This window comes from Wyeomyia smithii, chromosome 2, assembly GCF_029784165.1.
Source record: "Wyeomyia smithii strain HCP4-BCI-WySm-NY-G18 chromosome 2, ASM2978416v1, whole genome shotgun sequence".
Classification (NCBI taxonomy): Eukaryota; Metazoa; Arthropoda; class Insecta; order Diptera; family Culicidae; genus Wyeomyia; species Wyeomyia smithii.
Window position 1 is genome coordinate 212,908,839 of NC_073695.1, and position 17,308 is coordinate 212,926,146.

Genomic DNA, 17,308 nt, shown 5'->3' on the forward strand with positions numbered 1-17,308 from the left:
TCATGTCGAAGTCATCGCAAAGGTTATAGATTAAAGAGGAGCGGTTATCATTGTAAGGGGAACCCCAAGCCACGCCATGAGAGTTGAAGTCTCCCAAAATCAAACGTGGCGAGGGAAGAAGTTCTATTAAATCAAAGAGCAGCCGTTGCCCAACCTGTGCTCTGGGAGGAATATATATTGAGGCAATACAAAGCTCTTTACCTTGTATTGTCATTTGACATGCGACAACTTCGATGCCTGGAATCGAGGGGAGGTTAATACGATAGAAAGAATAGCACTTTTTAATCCCTGAAAGTACTCCTCCATATGGGGTGTCTCGATCAAGGCGAATAATATTAAAATCATGGAAGTTGAGATCAATATTTGAAGTGAGCCAGGTTTCACAAAGGGAAAATGCATCGCATTTGTTTTTATTTATCAAAACTTTAAACGAATCAATTTTTGGTAAAATACTTCTACTATTCCACTGTAAGGCAGAGATAGAATCCTTCATATGCGCAGTTGAATTAGGCATCGAAGGATACAATCGCTGCAAGGAGGGGCCATTGGGCAGTCAACTGCTTCAAATATGATCTAACTGTTGGGAGAAATGCTGTAAGAAAAATTTTAATTGGATCGGGTACATTGAAATTTTCAAAAATCCAGTCCACAATGTCAGAAAATTTCACTAATCCAGAGTTTGTTTCATCAACTGGATGTGCAAAAGGAACAACTGGGGTTTTAGATGTTCCTGGCAGTGCTGGGAACTCCTTCTGGGACTTTAAATTTGCAAGCCCAGGAGGAGTTTGCTTCGGTTTTTCCGCAGCACTGTTTGGTTTGCTTGTAACTTTCATTTCACTTTGAGAAATCTTAGAACCTTTTCTGGGAAGTTTAGGAGAGGAAATATTTTTCCTCTTTCTAGACTCCCCAGGATTGGCGTAAGATGTTCCCGCTGGTGAATCGTCAGAATCGGTTTCATCAGAGGACAACAGATCAAAAGGGTTTGATGTAATGGGAGAAGTGGTAACGGTCTTCTTCAGCATCTCAGCGTAAGAACGCTTCGAACGCTCTTTGAGAGACCTCTTTATTTTATCCCTGCGCTGCATGTACGCCGCACATGTCGAGATCTCATGCTGACTCTCCCCACAGTGAATGCATTTTTCAGCATTTTTACTGCAGGAATCATCCGCATGATTCTCCCCACACTTGCCACAACGTGCCTTATTGCAGCAGTAGGCGGCGGTGTGGCCTAACTGCTTACAATTCAGGCAGTTCATGACGCGAGGCACATATAATCGCACAGGGAGACGAACCCGGTGGATCGAGACGTGGCTTGGTAGCGCTGACCCGGCGAACGTAACTCGAAACGAGTCTGACGGAGTGTATACTGTTTTGCCACCGATGATCGATGCTGACCGCAATTGCTTGCAGTCGAGCACCTTTACATCGGGGCAGGTTTTGTTCTTAAAGCACCCTTTGGCACTTTTTCCAGTATACACTCGACGGACAGACTCGAATCGGTTATGACACCGTCGATCTCCACGTCTCGTGCGGGTATGTAAACGCGATACTCGCGTGTGAAGAGCTCAGAGCAGGCTATATCGTTGGCCTCTTTCAGGTTACTGACCACGACACGGAGCTTGTTAGGCCGGACCTTGGAAATTTCGGTCACGCCCTTGTACTCCTTCGTCAGGTCTTTAGAAATCTGCAAGAGGTTCAACTGTTTCGATTTCGGTCCCGCCTTTGGCCGAAAATAGACAGTATAGCTGCCCTGGGCTCCGTCTGGGTAAAGCCTGGGGCGAGGGGGGACTGAAGAATGAACAGGGGAGGGGGTAACAGAAGGGTCAGGGTCAAAGGGGTTCGGGGATGGTGGCGCGGGAGGCGAGGGATCTACATCCATCCCGCTAAGTCTAGCGCACTAGCGCCGACAAGAGCACGTACCTTTTTACTTCTCCCTTCCAGTAAGGTTGGTTGTCCGATCGTTCGAAGTTGCAGCCGTTACAGCCAGCAGCACCAAACAGCCACCAGCAGCGAGCCAGGTGTGTGATCACTATGTGCCGGGTCCTTGAACGATCGCTTTTATGAGTATTTTGTTTGCAGTGCAAATGGGAACGTTTTACCCAAAAAATGCACGTTTTGAGCGCTAAAAATTGCATTAAAAATTTTTTACGGCAAAATTTAACTGTATGTTTCGAAAAGCGATCGTTCAAGGACCGGCGAATTTAATAACAAAAATTTAAAAAAAAAGATGAAGGAAATCGGTTCAGTAGTTTTCCCGCAATCAGGATTACGGCAAAGTCATTTTTCGGGAAACACTATTCCGAGATAATCGCGTGTTAAGTTTCAAGTTTAGCTTATGCGGCCGTGGCGAGGCGCGCTGCAAATCGCTCTAACTTTCTTCCTATTTCTCAGATCTTTATGAAAATTTGTGAAAATGTTCTCAAGATGTTGTATTTGAAGAAAATACAATACAACTTTTTTCGGTTTTTTGAAAACTAAAAAGGTATATAACCCCTTAAAGAATTTTAAGTAGCTTACATGTTATTTGTACAATTATAAAAAAAGGTTTTCACTTTATCCAGCATTGCCAATAAGGTTTTCACATATTCAGCAAATGCTTCTGTAACTCAGCTATGGGCTTTGGTCTTAGACATAATCTCTGATGAGAATGATGCGTAATATTTTTAATGATTAAAAAGTAAAAAGCTATTGATCCTTTTTATTGCTTCGAATTTAACACGATTTAATTAAATATTCAATTATTCAAGAGCGTGACACAGTGTTGATCCTGATTTTTGTCTCATTAAATTTGAATTATTTCATCTTCCAGAACATGCATCGAAGCAAAGTAACAACTCGCGTCTAACGGTTTGCATGCAAGGTTGCGGCTGCTAGTTTTTGATCTTCAGGCCTGTATGCAATCAGTTACTATGTGTTTTAACAAGCGACAACTCTTGAGTTTTCATGCGTACACCACACTCGGTTTCTCACGCTTTTTATTTCGATTTTATCACATTTCTTGAAAAGAATTCCACATCAACAGTAATGTACTTTCAGTTGTAAAAATTGCGTTAAAAACTAATTCTTCTTTGTGCTCCCGGTCCTCAATGCGTGCTTATACTAAAGGTTTTGGTATTTTGGCTTATAGTCTAATGAAATGCGTCGATCACTATTTGCTCATCACCGATGTTTTGGGCTTTTTTTGCAACCATTCTCAGGGCCTACGATATAGTGAACAAAATTTCACCATACAATATACCACACAAAGAACTACTCAGTCGAAACGGTAATCAACAAGTCAAAAACATTTGGGCAAACATTAAACGTAAGAGTTCGATACTGTACAGCCGGGGCGCAGAAATAGATCAGTTCGTTTCGGTAGGTTTCGCACTGGTTGTTTTTAATGGAACACTACCGGCCGATACTACTAAAATGCGTGCAAAAAAGTAATGTCAGTGACTGCAAGAATTGCTGCATCGGTATCACAAAAAAATCAGCTACAAACGAGTATGCATGGCCACCGGTTGTTAGTAAACATCCTCGTTGGTTAATATATTGTAAGCCCTGAAACGGTACCCATGAAAGAACCGAAACGTCAGTGATCGTCGAATAACAATCAACGCATTTCATTAAACTGCAAGCTTAAAAACCCAAATCCCTTTTGTATTAAACATCAATTACAGTCGAAAATAACTTCAGTTTCACTGCTGAGACAAAAAGATGTAACATTCGAAACTGATCTTTGTTATAGTTGTATGTTTCTCATTACAAGCTCTTGAATCTCTCCAAGAGATAAAACAAACTACATAAATGTTATGGTTTGTTAAACACTTCGACTTATCACTTGTGCTTTGGGGTTTGTATTCATTCTAGACAACTGATTTGAGCACGGGTTGATGTCTTTTTTCCCATGACATTGTTTTATTGTCACTGTTATGAACTTTATGAGGTGATGTGTGCGCATTTTTTTGTTACAATTTTTTTTCATAATGTAATGAAGAAAGAATCGTAAAAAGTGTGTTCCATTGAGAGTAGAAATTACGTGTTGTTGGAGTAATTTGAAGAAAGTCCGTGAAAATGTTATGAAGAAAAATATTATAAACTGACTTGTTTTGTTTATTCATTCGTTCGTATCTTGAACTTATATGGGAGTACATTATTTTACCAAAAATATCATGAATTTCAATGGTATCAAACGAAAAAGCTGATTTTTATCATATCATCAAATTCATAGTTTCGCCAAATTTAGCTCTGTATATAGGGTAAGGAACCTACTTCAAGCAGCTTATGAAGCCGTCGGTGTATTGAGACGCACTCGAAATGTGTAAGGTGAAATACAAACATAAGTATATTAATTCATTTACTATTTTTCTCTCTGTCAGTATTTGTTTCCAGATTATGAAACTGATTTAGCAAACTTTAACAATAATCAATTAAAGTTCTCAATCGAGGGACACTATTCCAATCACCCAGAACCTATTTTAACCAGTTTACATCTGTTTTGCAGGTGATTTTCCTAAGCACCTGAAGTGACTAATGTTGGTTGATTTTTTTCGATTGATGTTTATTCATATATTTTTCTGTGTTTTTTTATATTATTATTTATATGATTCTATATATTCGTTACTCAGAGTTTTCGTACTCGTCATTGAAACTGTCGATATTAATAAAAATCTGGAGTTTGCGGCCCGTTTTCTAGGACTCCTTAAAATAGGCGCCACTGCTTAAGCCGTTCCTTACAATACATAAAAAAATAAACGCGAAAAATGATATTAGCCGAAAAGTGAAGTTATTGCATCAAAAGCAGATTCACTGCAAACTGGAGGCAGAAATCAGAGAATATCAACAGTCTAGAACAGCGCTGCCCATAATTCAAAAATTGGCTAATATGCCATTTTTACCAAAATCGAGAAAACAGTTTCTCGTGATGGTACACACCCTAAACAAGGTCCTTACGGAAGCCGATTGTCGAAAAATGCATTTGGGAAAGCAGCAAACGTGAAACAATTTTGGCTAATATCCAAAATAATTGAGATTTTGGCTAATATCCAATATCTAATATGAACCTGTGGCATGAACTGTGTTTCTTCTAACTTTCGAAAGTGTGTTGTAGCTTTGTTATTGGCGACAGGTGAGCGATCGTAAGGCCCGTACATCAAATTTGACTTTTTCACGAAAAATATTTGATGCTACAAGAATTTATTTGTTGTACTGCGGAACCCAATGATCAAAACGTGTGACTGTTTCCTTCTGTCATAAATCTTTACATTTAAAAAATGATATGTAGCTCTTTGATTAGGGGCCATCCACATACCACGTGGACAGATTTTTAACGATTTTGACGCCCCCCCTCCCCCTCCGTGGACAACTGCCCATATAAATTCTAAAAAAATTGTATGGACCGTGGACATTACCCAACCCCCCCCCCTCCCAAAGCTGTCCACGTGGTATGTGGATGGCCCCTTAGGAGTATTATTAATAAAGAGAAGAATCAGATTTCATTTTGGATTTGATGAGAAAAAATAGGAAAGTGGATTGTGAGATTTCCATGAATAATAATATTTTCGTTATATTATTATATTGCTGCACGTAACAATTGTCTCGTCGTCCTTTTCATCCTCACTTGTGCTTCCGTGTTGTTTTAATAAACTTAAAACCATTTTCATCACCAACGAGTACGATATAATTCACATCGTATGGATATTAGCCAAATTGCACACCGTTTTGTCAACTGACCTTTCGTTTATAATTGAAAAAACGGCTACTGTGTTAAAAATACGTGGCGGATGGAATTTTTCTACAGATTTCTCTGTTTCAACTCAACGGCCAGGTTCCAGCATATATGAAGGGTGATATACTCAATAAAAAAGTTGTCATGCACAGTCAAAATATGTTGTACCGACAAAAACTTTCAAATGCGTTTTTCTCGATTTGATGCCTATGGCATATTAGCCAATTTTTGAATTATGGGCAGAGCGGTTCTCACTCTGCGAGAACATTACAAGCCAGAGGGTACAATCGATATGAAAAATATTGCCAAGGGGTACGCGGACAAAAAAAGGTTGAGAACCGCAGGTCTAGAACATCGAATGTAAATTGAACATATGATAACATTGACAAGTTTGTTACTGTGTGCTTCAAATTTTAACGGCATTTAAGTATAATCGAATGCAAAAGCAAAGCTTTGGTGCTACATTCCGATTCGGAGCTCGACCTTCTGTTTTATTGTATACACAGACTTCGCAGCCAACTGTTTAGTGTACAGGACAATTGCGGAGCTAGCGCTACAATGCTACTGACACTAACAGTCTTTCTCGAGCCGAGACTTGAACTCACGACGACTGGCTTGTTATGCGTCAGACCGTCTGGGAGATTCGAATCGAATGCCAAAATTTCAAATAAGACAAAAAAATAAATGAAAGTAGAACGTCTTTTTCAAGAGTATGATCGAAATCAAGACACAAGAACATAAAAATTCGCACTACTCTAATTAACTGTAGAAGAAAAAAACTAATTAAATTCGCAATGGTTGACTTAGAAAAATTACGATATAACGTGAAACAGGAAACTGGTTTTAACAACGACAGAAAAAGCAAAGCCCAAGCGGCGCTACATTCCCATCTCGAATTTTACCTTCAGTGCAAAGGAATATTTCGGCACAAATACTACGATCCTATTGCGTTTAACTACCTAACTTAGTCGTGATTTAACCAAACAGTGACTAGTTTGTTAGACGAGGCTTGCACTATTTGAGTTTGAATTCATACAACACGCACAAGGAGACCAATATTTGACTAGCTTATCTCTTCTTTGGAAAGCATCAAATATTACTTATTGTTTGGTTAAAAAAATTTCAATAAATTTATAACACAGTGCAACAAAAATTTACATTTTCTTCTGCTTTGGCTCCTATGTATGATTTTGTCATGTAGGTATATCGACGGAAAACAAATTTCCTCGAGTTTAAACACATTTAACTTGTTTAAAATATTTTTAATGTAATATCAAGAGTGTAAGAGATACCATGGAACGGGGTGAAATTGATCAATTTTATAACAATTTCCAATTAACTAGCTTCATGTACACTTTTCCCGAAATAGTATAATTTTAAAACAAGTACTGGTATATGCTCCAGTAAACCCCTATGGCTATTGGTGAAATTTCTATCGTCTGCTTCATGAAATAAAGTCGATAATTCTATAAGGTACTATGAGGTAAATTGGGGTGAAATTGATCACCATTGAAATCCATACATTCTTTTGGCAATGTGCCTTTTTTCGATATGCTAAAGATAAATGATGATTTCTGTACTGAAAAATATCATTCACAGCTAGTTTGGAAACGAAAATAACGATATTTCAGGTTAAATTTAGTTTATTTTGGTTCACGCGCTACTTGTTGCTAAATTTGCACTTATTTGATCGTCGTTAGACAGATTTCAATTCGGTTTGTTGCAAAAGCTCAAAAACTAGCTCTGAAATTAAAATCTTTGTGGTTTCCTACGAATTCATCAGTATTTCTTTAATGACATGGAATGATTATTGTTGAAAATTAGATTTTTTGAGCTTTTATCAAACTTTACTCACTTCTCCAAATTTGACGTAATTAACCCTGAACTAAGATTACTTTAAGTAAATTAATTTTTTTTTGTTATTTGAAAACTTCTTTAATCAAATTTGATTGAGTTTTGACTGATTTAGAAGAATTTTTCGATAATATGAAAAATTGCACCGGGCATGCAAGGGTTGACTTTGACAGGTATGTGAATCATGCAAAAGTGGCATTTAAGGACACGTTAACATTGCCTAGTGTTGTAAGAGCAATATCTTTTGATTAGTATTTTTTATCACGAATTTTTAGGTGATCAATCTTACCCCATTCCACGGTACTCAAAGTTACGATAAGAATTTGTCTTCATATGATACTCCCCTTTTTGCGGGGAGGAGGTTTTCGTAGACTTACCGTTTTGAGTTCATTGAGCAGACAGTATGTGCAGTAGAGAAAGCGAAAAATGAGCGAACTGGAAATATGATACAGATTTGGAAAAATATATCGCATCCCGACGGGACTTGAACCCGCAATCTCCCTGTCTCCGGCATGGTGTTTTGACCATTTAAACTACGGGAGACGGTGGTACTGTTCCACAATCTATATCGTATCACATTCCACTGCCGACTTATTCTATTGCTCATCCCTAACTACACACACTGCTGTGCAAGCGTTATTTATAGACTGAACCGACTGAACGTTTTGAATTCAATTTTTGTCCGATTTAAGATCGGTTTTTTGCCTTTCTCCTAGAAAGGTATAGCAATCACTGGAAAAACCAAAGGTATAAAAGTGCTCCAGAGGGGCGAATCTCGTATATCAATCGACTTAGTTTGACGAGCTGAGCATTTTCTGTATGTGTGTGTATATGTGTGTGTGTGTATGTAACGCTCTCCCAATCTCACTCGATTTTCTCAGAGATGGCTGGACCGATCTTCATGAAATTAATTGCAAATGAGAGGTCTAGTTGCCCCATAAGACCCTATTGAATTTCATTGCAATCGGATTTTTAGTTTAGAGGTTATGTTTAAAAATGTAAAAATCACGAAACATCATTATCTCAGAAACTACTCAACCGATTTTAACAAAATTGGTTTTAAATGAACGAGCTACTTAAAAAACCCTTAACTTTTGAGTTTCATGAAGATTGAACGTGTGGTTCAGAAGTTATTTAAAGAAACGTGTTCTGGAGAGTGTTTAATCTCACTCATGTTTCTCAGAGATGGCTGAACCGATTTCCACAAAATCAGTGTCATTTGGAGGGTCTAGTTACTCCATAAGACCCTATTGATTTTTTTTGCAATCGGACTATTACTTTGCCTGTTATGTTTAAAAATGTGAAATCTAGCTTTGAAAAGAAACATATTCCGAAGACTACTTAAACTCACTCACTTTTCTCAGAGATGGCTGAAACGATTTCCACGAAATTAGTGTCAAATGAAAGGTCTAGCTGCCTCATAATACCCTATTGAATTTCAATGTAATCGGTCTGTTATTTTGTCTGTAATGTATCCAAGTATGAAAATCACGAAACTTCATTATCTCAGAAAGTACACAACCGATTTGAACAATATTGGTATCGAATGAACGGGCTAGTTAAAGGTAAATTCATGAATTTTATAGTGATTAAACACGTGGTTCAAAGTTGTGAAAAGAAACATGTTCCGGTGACTTTTCAAATTCACTCGTTTTCCCAAAAATGGCTGGACTAAATTCAACAATCTTAGTGTCAAATGAAAAGTTTGGCTTTCCTATAGGCTCCCGTTTTATTTGACTATAATCGTATTTTTATTCCAACCGTTATGTATTAAATTATAAAAACCAACGAAAGTCTATTATCTCAACGATCACACGACTTATTTGAACATATCTAGTGTCATTTGAACGGGTTGTCTCTCAAACTCACAAGTAAGAAATTTCATAGCAATTTGATATGTGGTTCAAAAGTTATGAAAAGAAACGAAATTCAAAGACTATTTAAAACTGTAACTGTTTTGATCAAAACATATGGCCTCAACAAAATTTCAATTTGGTATTAAGCTATTCGTACGTTCCCGGTGTTGCTCGTGATTGATGTGTACGAAATTCAAAGTCATTTCTTTTATTTCGCTATTTCTTCAGCACGAATATTTTACTCCTAATTAATATTTTTTTTAACTTTTTGCCTTTCTCCTAGAAAGGTATAGCAATCACTTGCAAAACCGAAAATATGAAAGTGCTCCAAAAGGCCGAATGGCATATATCATTCGACTCAGTTCGACGAGCTGAGCATTTTCTGTATGTATGTGTGTGTGTGTGTGTGTGTGTGTGTGTGTGTGTGTATGTGCAGATTTTTGTTTTCACTCACTTTTCTCACAGATGGCTGTAAATGGATTTTTATTTTAGAGGTTATGTTTAAAAACGTAAAAATCACGAAACATCAATATCTCAGAAACAACACAACCGATTTCAATATAATTGGTATCAAATGAACGGGCTATCTTAAAAACCCTTAACTTTTGAATTATATATAGATTGAACATGTGGTTCAAAAGTTATGAAAAGAAACGTTTTCTGAAGACTGTTTGATTTCACTCATGTTTCTCAGAGATGGCTGGACCTATTTCCACAAAATCAGTGTCATATGGAAGGTCTAGTTACCCCATAAGACTCTATTGATTTTTTTGCAATCGGACTATTACTTTGCCTGTTATGTTTAAAAATGTGAAATCTAGCTTTGAAAAGAAACATATTCCGAAGAATACATAAACTCTCTCACTTTTCTCAGAGATGGCTGAACCGATTTTCACGAAATTAGTGTCAAATGAAAGGTTTAACTCATAACACCCTATTGAATTTTGCTGTAATCGAACTGTAACTTCGTCTGCAATGTACCGAATTGTGAAAATCACGAAACTACATTATCTCAGAAAGTACACAACCGATTTGATCAATAGTATTATCAGATGAACGGGCTAGTTAGAGGGTTAACAGATGAATTATGATTTAACACGTGGTTTCAAAGTTTGGCTGCCCTATACGTTCCCATTTCATTTGATTATAATCGAACTAAGCAACCGTTATGTATTAAATTGTTAATAAAACAACGAAATTCTATATCTCTAAGATTACACGACTTATTTGAACTTACTTACAAATAACAAACTTCATAACAATTTGATATGTGGTTCAAAAGTTATGGAAAGAAAAGAAATTCAAAGGCTATTTAAAACTATACCTGCTTTGATCAATATATGTGGCCACAATATAATTTAAATGAGGTATCGTACCATTTGAATGTTCCCGGTATCGCTCGTGATTGAATTGTTCGAAATTAAGAGTCATTTCTTTTATTTCGCTATTTCTTGATCATTTACATTACGTCAAATTTCATATTTTATACTTCTATCACAACATCATTATTTTAGAACCCAAAAAGTGAATACACATTTATTGGATTGAAGCGTTCATGTAAATCTATTTTTACAAATAATAAGTTTGAATGAGAAAGGCTGGGTCTGACCGCTAGGTGGATTAATTTAGGTTTTTTAAAGATTGGTAAGAAAATGCTAATTTGTGGACAAACTCTGAGGATTTTGATATTTGGCTTTAAAACATTCCGATGTCCCAAAAATTCAAAATGGCGCCACTGTTGTCCCTTAAGGTGAAATGTGTTCAAACTTGGGGAAATTTGTTTTTGTCGTAATATATACTTCTTACAAGTTGTTAGGAATTTACAGCTTTTAAAAAGTCACCTATTATGCAAGAAATTCAAAATTTACGTGCATTTTGGATTTCAAAAACGACTTCAGTTATTTTAAAGTGAATTTTTAAAAATTACTAAAATGTCTCAAAAATGTCCTCTTCTTATTCAGAACTAGAGCCGAGGTCGTACAATTATTAGTGTAGGACAATTGCGGAGCTAGAGCTACGCTCCTATTGACACTAACAGTCGCTAATAGCCAATTATATAACCAATCCGAACACTGTTGTCCGATGCCTGCCGGACTGAAGCGAAAATTCAATTCAACACTTGGATGGTTGCTGGTGGCATCCAAAGGTTCCATGTTGCCAAAATTGAACTGTGCCAAAAACGTTCCAAAAACGAACGAGGTCGTATATTAAAAATATTTACTTACTAACTACTACTTACTGTCAAAAATATCTACTTAGTAACTGTTGTGGCCGGTGCCGTGTCACGAATTTTCCTCCACTCTCCTCGGTCCTAGTCTCTAATTTCCTATGCGTCTCGACACGCGCAAATCTGCTTCAACCTGGTCAAGCCACCTAGCACGTTGGACGCTCTGTTTCTGCTGCCGGTGGGGTCCTTGAAGAGTGCCGATTTTACCGCGCTGTCATCCGGTATCCTCGCGACATATCCAACAGGTGCACAACGGGAATCTTTCCAAGTAGTGCCACTTTCGGTTTGTACTCCACCCAATATTGTCTGCAATCCCGTGAACAGCGTCACGATTTCAAGTCCATATCGAACTTCCAGTCTAATTACGATTTTTTATATCGTCAGTTCCGTGCTGGATCAAAGCGTCTTGCGAAAACCAAAGTAGGCCCGATCTGGCATAGATTGCCTCCGCCTCGAAGGGATTCGAAAGTGTCCCCCGCTACGCACACGTAACGCATCACTCGATCCAAGATAGCTTTGATAACTGTTTATTTGTGTCTGTTTATCCGGAAAACCCTAGTTGTGTATTGACTGTATTATACGCTGCCTTTAAATCCACGAAGACGTGCTGTGTGGGCACGTTGTACTCCCGATATTTCTGAAGGATCTGCTGGAGAGTGAAGCATCGATCCGTAATAGCGCGTGCTTGTGTTACTGCCCTACGAATCCTTTTGCTAGGGGAAAAAGACAGTTGACCTAAATTTCCTCCCAAGTCCTGGAAATTACACAGTGAAGTGCTCCGCAATTGCCTCTTTGTCGTGTTTATAGAGCTTTGCCGATAGTCTGTCCTTACCTGAGGCTCGATTGTGCTTTAGTGACTTAATTTCCCGTTTGTTCTTCAGGATATCGGGAACTGGTACACTTTTGTCGTTTGTAGGCACTCCAAGGTTCAATTCCCTTTTGTCTCCTTTCATTGCTTCACTATTGGGGAGGTCATCAAAAAACTGCTTCCACCTGTCGACCATCTCGTACTCGCTTGTGTTCAAATTTACCTCTTCGTACCCTACACATATCCGGACTTGGTGTGTCGTAGCACAGAATTCCTCCGTAGAAGGTAGTGCCTCGTCAAGTAAGCACGCGTAATTTTCGGCAGCCTGCGGGCTGTACAACTGCCGGATGTTTGGCCGAGAAGGACGGTTTTGCCGTTTGCGAAATACCCTGAATACTTTTGAGCGCACATGTACTGCTGATCCGAGTCTATATCCGCACACCAATGGGAGCGTAACCGGCCCTCATTTCAAATGTGGTGGATTGGTTTTGTCTTTTAGTGGTCAGGTGATCTCCAGGTGACTTTGTGTATATATTCGCCTGAAAAAAAGGTATTTTTAATCACCAGGCATCGGAAAGCTGCGAAGTCAATGCATCGTTGGCCGTTGTCGTTCGTATCGGTGTGTAAGCTGTGAGGTCCTATCACCTTTATACATCACTTCCCTACCAACCTGGGCCTTCATATCCCCGATAACGATCATGATGTCCCGCGGCGAACAATTTTGCGCGTAGAACGATTTCTTCTAGTCGTCAGGTCAAGGGTCCCCCTGCCTTTAGTGGACCACTTAGTAGTGTAGCTGCATATTTTGCAAGAATGAGTGTAATTATCTCAACTGAATTAAGTATTTCATTATGTATAAACATGAAGTAACATGTTTTCTATCTTTTCTGCATTAAAAACAACAAGATAATACCTCGATTTCCTTATAATAAAAGAAATAAATCATCGCTGCAGGTTCCTTTAATGGGCCACCGTTTCCTAATTTGGATCACAACAATTTCCTAACAGGTATTTCAGTTGTGTACAATTGCACCATGCCGCAGATTGCTTCGAATTATAAAGGACCATCCATATACCATGTGGCTATTTTTTACTCGCTTCGTAGGCAATCCTCCAAAGTAATTCTGAATATTTCGTACGAACCTTGAAAGACGAGGATTTTCTGAGATGAATCTTGCAACTGCAGACTGCCGCTGTCGCTCTTTTGAAATGGGAAATCCTTTACAATGCAGCTGGTTTTCCTTTTTGTGGTTTTCCTGACCACTTCATGCTTGCACGGAACATTACGGTGGATCGTGGTAGCTTCGCTAATCGAAACACCACTTTTTATTACTTGGAGACACTCAGTAACAGCTGCTTCAGTATATTTTTCACCAATTTTTGACGTTTTTCGCATTTTAGCTGCAACTTGTTACAATAACACGATCATAACACATCTATGGTAACTATGATACGCTGTGTTACTTCGATGTAAAAAAAGTCTAATCAAGTACTTAGCGAGACTGAGCGCTGATCGCTCTTGTTCGAAATGAAGCATGTCGAAATAAGGAAAACAGTACTTTTTACCAAGGTTATTAATCGATAACTATCGTAAACGCCGATGACAATACTGTCTGCTATCGTTATCGACGATGACGCTAACGTCTTCAGACATTAGCGTCATTGCCAAGGACGCTAGCTACCGGACGGTATCGAATCAATAACGTCTGATACGAATTCGCAGTTTGTTTTTACTTTGGCTGCTGTCTTGGATAGCAACACAAACAAAGCAGCATTTGGTCCAATAGAAACGGATCGGTTCGTTGCTATTGCATTGCCAAACTTATGAATTCGTTGGTAATTTTGGTAATTTTGTTGATTGTCAAGCCAGCTTTAGCAACCGAAATATAGCCACTGGTGCACTTGCTCTGACATAGCAAAAGACGTTAGTGAGCTGATAACGTCAGGTAAATATCGTTATCGTCGATAAAGTTAATGTTCGAAGACGCAATCGTCATTGTCAATAACGATATCAGTCGTTATCTGTATCGGCGATGACGATTATCGACGATAATCTATCGTATTAACAAGCCTGTTTTTTACCATTAATTGGACCACTAATTTTTTTCAAATTTTAAGTGTTTTTCTAGTGAAATTGATTGCTTATCTTATAACAACACTATTATTCTACCCGTTCTTCAAAATTCTGGTAATTTTCGCTCGGAAAGTGTGATGTCAGTACAGTTTTTGGTAAAGCCATTTCTTATGAAAACGTTAACGAACCATGGTGAATCAGGCAGCTGTTACTGAAAGATATTTTTACAGCTTTAATTAAGAATATTATAGTAAATATCTGTTGCAACATTTCTGGTGAGGAACATCATTGACATTGTCAAAAAACCTATCATTTGGTAAAAAGTGTTCAGGTGGTCCACTAAAGGAAGTGGTCTACATTAAGCAGATCTACCCTGCCTTAGTGCGGGCAGTGCACGTTGATGATGCTGTAGTTGAAAAAACGACCTTCAATCCTCAACAAACACAACCACTCATTGATCGCCTTTAAGTCGATCACGCGATCCTGCGTTCTGGCCAGCACCCAAAAACCCGTTCCCTTCTCGTTGGCTGCTCCACCGATCCAGCAGAAGTGGCCCTTGCCACCACGTATTCTGCACACCTCCTCCACACCTTTGTGACAGATCTCCTGCAGAGCCAAAATACCGAACTTGCGTGGTTCTGCTTAACCTGCTTAACCAGCACCCTGTCTTCGACAACAAAATTTAGAGACTTGCAGTTCCAGGTAACCGTTTGTTTCCAGTATCCGTTTGTAGTCCGCTTTTTGTTGCTAGGTCCGTGCCGAATGTTCCGAGTTATATTTTCTTGATTGTTCGTAGTGTAATTATTCAGATGAGTTGCCATACTAGGGCCACCCTACCGAGTCTCGAAATAGGGCTACCATCTTGAATAGAGCGTTCGAGACAACACGTTTCTTCATTCAGCTGCCCGCTCCGGGTCAGACACTGTTGTGAGCTGCCTCTAACCTGGGAAACAGACGCTCAGAAAGGTTGAGACCACGGACCGGTTGCCATGATCTTCGCTTGGCTAGTTGTATCGCAGCAGCAATAAAATCGCAGCAGAAGCTTAACAATTGTCCTATTCAGGCTCCGAAGTCAGTGTCGAAAAAACAGAGAATCAAATTCCGTTTTGGAATGTAGCACCTAGGCTTTGCTTTCTCTTCGCTTAGTTTAATTACTTGTGTTTTTTTCGTGTTCTGTCAACTTTGCTTTCAATTCAAAATTGAAAATCTGCGGGTAAGTGAGATTGGTTCTATCACAATATACGATGGTTTTTTTTTTAATTTTAAGGTGAGCTGATTATCCAACACAGGCGTTGTTAAAATCGTGCATATTTTCAAGATGACATCCGTTTCTGGAAGTGCATGTCACTACTCTGTCACTTATATTCTTCTCCCGCTTTGTTCTCTCTGCCCCCTCTAGTGGATCAAGTCGGAACTGGTTTCTCTAAGGACGTCTGCCGTTCGATGGTTGCCATGCTGGACGTGGATCAGTCCGGAAAGCTTGGTTTCGAGGAATTCCAAATGTTGCTGACGGACATCGCCAACTGGAAGGCGGTGTTCAAACTATACGACGAGGGCCGAACCGGGCGGTTAGGTTCGTTCGAACTCCGGCAAGCCCTCAACTCGGCCGGCTATCATCTGAACAATCGAATCCTCAACGGACTGGTGCATCGGTACGGATCCCGGGACGGCTCGATAGCGTTCGATGATTTCATCATGTGTGCCGTGAAAATTAAAACCATGATCGGTAAGTTTTTATGCACCGTATTTAGTAAAGTCAGGACGTTTTTTTTACTTTATTTTTTGACGATCATTTAGAAACCTTCAAAGAACGAGACACCGAAGGCACCAACATGGCCACGTTCAGTATGGACGAATGGGTCGAGAAAACGTTATACTCGTAACGTGTTGAAGCGCCGCCAACAATGTTCCATCCTTTTTTCATGTTGTTGTAATAAAATGTATGAAAATTGAGCTGACTCCATGCTGAACGAAAAATCACAAATACAGAATCATTTCCTTCCCTCCGCCTGTTACAGAAAAAACCCTTGATAATGTGAACAAACCGTCTAATTTTCTCGATGTTGATTTGTATTATTATTTCATTTTTACCAGTTGCTATAAGCGTCAGTGTATTTTTAAATGTTATTTAATCTCTGCTAGTGTAAATAAGTTTTATCCCGCAACTGTCTCGGATTAGTTATAAAACTTTATAAATTAATATACGCTATTGACTCTTATGAATTACATGTTCAAAAACGTTGAAGTGCTTTGAATGAAAAAAATCCGCTAATCGCGGTAACCAGATGTACTACAAACTCGTGAATAGGTGCGAGACACTCTAAATTGTATTTTTGATCGATAGATAATAAATTCGTGTTCGTGTCGGAAAATATGCTGCACTCTGAAGTGAAATATATCACGTACCGTCTTTTCTTCTGTTCAAAGTGAGCTTTCAATTATTTTTTGCTGTACTGTTGCCGCCTCGAATTTTAAAAACAGTGCAATTTGTCGCAGTCACCGGAAAACGAAACGTTAGCAAGTAATAAATTTATTTCCAAACATAACAGTGATTCATTCCTCAGAACAAACCTTTGTATTTTTGCGCTCAACCGTTACAGTGGGGTTGCCCCACGCTTACAATTCTTATCACAAGTAATCAATAATGCGATTCGATAACCATGCTCGCTTTGTGCAACTTAACTTTACACCTGCATAGGCGTACGTTATGGTTGGCTGAGTTGTGATGAGATTTTTGTAACAGGATTTATTAACTGCGTTCGCCGTGTTACTGTTTGTG

General features: G+C 38.7%; 1 protein-coding gene across 6 annotated transcripts in view; it reads left to right on the plus strand.

The window, feature by feature from the left end:
* Nucleotides 1-16,901, plus strand: part of LOC129723744 (calpain-A-like) — a 74,249-nt gene extending 57,348 nt beyond the window's left edge. For all 6 annotated transcript variants that reach the window (XM_055678142.1, XM_055678144.1, XM_055678143.1 and 3 more), the window contains 2 exons: nt 15,929-16,255; nt 16,327-16,901. In XM_055678142.1, coding sequence (XP_055534117.1) covers nt 15,929-16,255; nt 16,327-16,412 — 413 coding nt within the window. In that variant the 3' untranslated portion in view covers nt 16,413-16,901. The remainder of the gene's footprint in view (nt 1-15,928; nt 16,256-16,326) is intronic.
* Nucleotides 16,902-17,308: the final 407 nt, after the last annotated feature.